At 37.8% G+C, this 2,764-nt stretch overlaps 1 protein-coding gene across 2 annotated transcripts; it reads left to right on the top strand.

Moving 5' to 3' along the window:
• The first annotated feature begins 993 nt into the window (after positions 1–993).
• Positions 994–2,180, top strand: LOC126632577 (LOB domain-containing protein 33-like). Of its 2 annotated transcripts, XM_050303009.1 has the most exons (3): positions 994–1,350; positions 1,445–1,754; positions 1,844–2,180. In XM_050303009.1, the coding sequence occupies exons 1-3, from the start codon at positions 1,072–1,074 to the stop codon at positions 1,864–1,866; spliced, it is 612 nt and encodes a 203-aa protein (XP_050158966.1). In that variant the 5' UTR covers positions 994–1,071; the 3' UTR covers positions 1,867–2,180. The 2 variants fall into 2 exon arrangements, with proteins under 2 accessions (XP_050158966.1, XP_050158961.1); XM_050303004.1 differs by having other exon boundaries at positions 1,445–2,180.
• Positions 2,181–2,764: the final 584 nt, after the last annotated feature.

Here is a 2,764-nt window from a genome sequence, read left to right as displayed (position 1 = left end):
CACCTATTTTGTCTCCCTTACACCCGCTTGTTTATCCCGACCAAAACCTTGGGATTATTTAGTCGGGTTCACGCGAACAAAAACACACTGGCTTTTCTCCAAGCCATCTCGCCATATGCTCTGCACATCACTAGCTTCTCAAGGTATTCTTTCTCTTGCTCTTTCTCCATCCCCACCTCTGATCAGCATCAAGCAAATTTCAAACAGAAAGGTTGCAGATCGAACTCAAATCACGCCGGGAGACATTATCTGAGTTTTTGGTACTGTTCATTGTTTGTTGATGTGTGGTGATTAAACTCAGAATTGGGCAAGATTTCATCTGGGTTTTTATTTCAATGGATTAGAAACTCAGATCTGGGCGAGATTTTATATGGTTCTTTTAATTTAATGGTTTAGAAGCTCAAAATTGGGTTTTTGGCTGCCATGATTCCCCTGGAAGGATGGAATTGATGATTTTTTAAGTGCGTTTCATTTTTGAATGAATGAATCTGGAGGTTTGCTTCTGTAAATTGAACCCGCATGTCTGTGATGGGTTCTTTCTGCGCTGCTGCTTGACCATCCACCCACGATGGTGTAATGGCTACTAGGTTCTTTCTGCATTTGACAACTTTGTTTTTTTCTGTTCTTTTTCTTTTCCAGTAATCATCAAACTGGGTTTTTTTCTATTCTTTTTCCTTTCCAGTAATTACCATACACAGTATAAATAATACGATCATTAGTCCGATACTGCACCAAATGCCCGACTAATTTAGTCAGTACTATCCAGTGACTATTTATCCTATCCGACAGAAATAGTCAGTACAGTCCGATCTACCAAACGAGGCCTTAGAGGCATTAATTAATCGGGGAATGCTTACCCTATTTGAGATTGATGATGTACCCCATAAAGGAGACCCAAAAGAACAATAGCTTTCACTAAAATGAGGATGTCCTCTGTACAAAAAGAATACTTCAAACCCTTTCGAGTGATGGCTATAAAGACTAAATCTAAACTTTGGATATGCACCAGTCAATTTCTGGTACCACCTGAAGAAACCCTTGTCACAGGTTTAGTACTAAAAGCTTAGGACTATGGCAGGATTAGGCTCTTCATGTGGAGCATGCAAATTCCTACGGCGAAAATGCACAAGCGAATGCATTTTCGCTCCTTACTTCTGCTACGACCAAGCTGCAGACCACTTTGCAGCAGTACACAAAGTGTTTGGTGCAAGCAATGTGTCCAAGCTGCTACTACACTTACCGGTGCAAAATCGAAGTGATGCTGCCATCACCATGTCGTATGAAGCGCTAGCTCGAATGCGTGATCCTGTGTATGGATGTGTCTCGCAAATCTATGCACTCCAACAACAGGTTTCCATGCTACTAACCTACTCCAAACTTCTCACTTACACATGTCAATACATAATTTTGTGTAGGCCATTTACTCATCAGTCTTTCCTCGCAGGTCGCGTACTTACAAGAGGAGATCGAAACTCTTGGGAGCCAAATGGTTGATTTTGCAACTTGTCATCCAAGTAATAGCAACACATTCGTTGACCAGTTGCAAGTATTTTCACAACATGATGCTGTTGACACACAACATATCCAGAATCAATTACCAGAATCACCAATATTTCCACACATAGGAAGTGCAGCTGCCAACCAAGGGTTTAACGGTGAGATGGATATAGAGATGCCACCTTTACAGGAATGGGAAGAAGTGAACTTATTTGGGGATCACTCTACACCAGATCCTTTAAAAAGATTTCTTGAAGGTATGGAGCAAGACAACTTGGGAAACAATCCATGGCCAAATGAGACTGCTACATGGGATTTATACTAATTAGCTTTCAAAAAATTGCAGGAGCCAGTCCAATATTAGCATAGGTCAACCAGGAGAAAAACTTGGGGTGTAACCCGAAATTTATCCCTTTGTCTCTATCTCTCACAATCACGTGAGTGTGAGATAGAGGCAAGGGGATAAATCCTCGGTTTCACACTACAGTTCACATCTAGAAAAAGACAAATTTTCTACCAGTTTGGTTCTTCTCCCTTGGTTTTTGTTAATCTATTCAGGTTTTAAGTCATAGTTGTTAAATTTTCGTAGTGCGCATATGTAAAATTATCCTTCTATTAATTGTATCGGTGAAGCATCCTGCTCTTTATGGTATCTAACCCTATTTTTATCTTTTCCAATATCATATTCAACATGAAACCTTCATTATATTTTATAATATCTACGCCAGACTCTTGTAGTGATCAGTTGAGAGTGAGTATGATTAAGGCTGTGTTTGACAATATTTAAACTCCTTATGTCTTATGGGAGTGTTGAAAGTGATTTCAACTAACTAAATAAAGCACTTTTTATAGTGTTTGACTAAAATAGATAAAAGTGCTTTATGAAATTAGATGTTCTGAGGTTTTTGAGGAAGTACTGATTAGTGCTTCTAGAAGACGCAGCTGCTGCAAGTGAATATGCAGAAAGCTCTTGAATTTTTATTGAATTTTTTTTGTTTTTCATTTCTAGCAAAAGCGTTATTGTCTGAATAAAGCAAATAAATATAAAATTTAGACAAAAATCATAAGGAATTCCTAAGCACTTTTGCAAGAGAATTACTGATAATTTTTATCCCATACTTTTTTTTAAATTGTATTGGCACTCCAAAATTTTCATGTGCATTCCAAATTTTTTATATTTAAAAAGAAGGGTTAGTCTCAGTTTACTACCATAAAGATTCTTGATTTTCAACGTTTGATATATCAAGTTTGTTTATACCATATTTAG

This window comes from Malus sylvestris, chromosome 1, assembly GCF_916048215.2.
Source record: "Malus sylvestris chromosome 1, drMalSylv7.2, whole genome shotgun sequence".
Classification (NCBI taxonomy): domain Eukaryota; kingdom Viridiplantae; phylum Streptophyta; class Magnoliopsida; order Rosales; family Rosaceae; genus Malus; species Malus sylvestris.
Note: the sequence above shows the minus strand (reverse complement) of the source record. Positions and strands in the feature narration are given on the sequence as shown.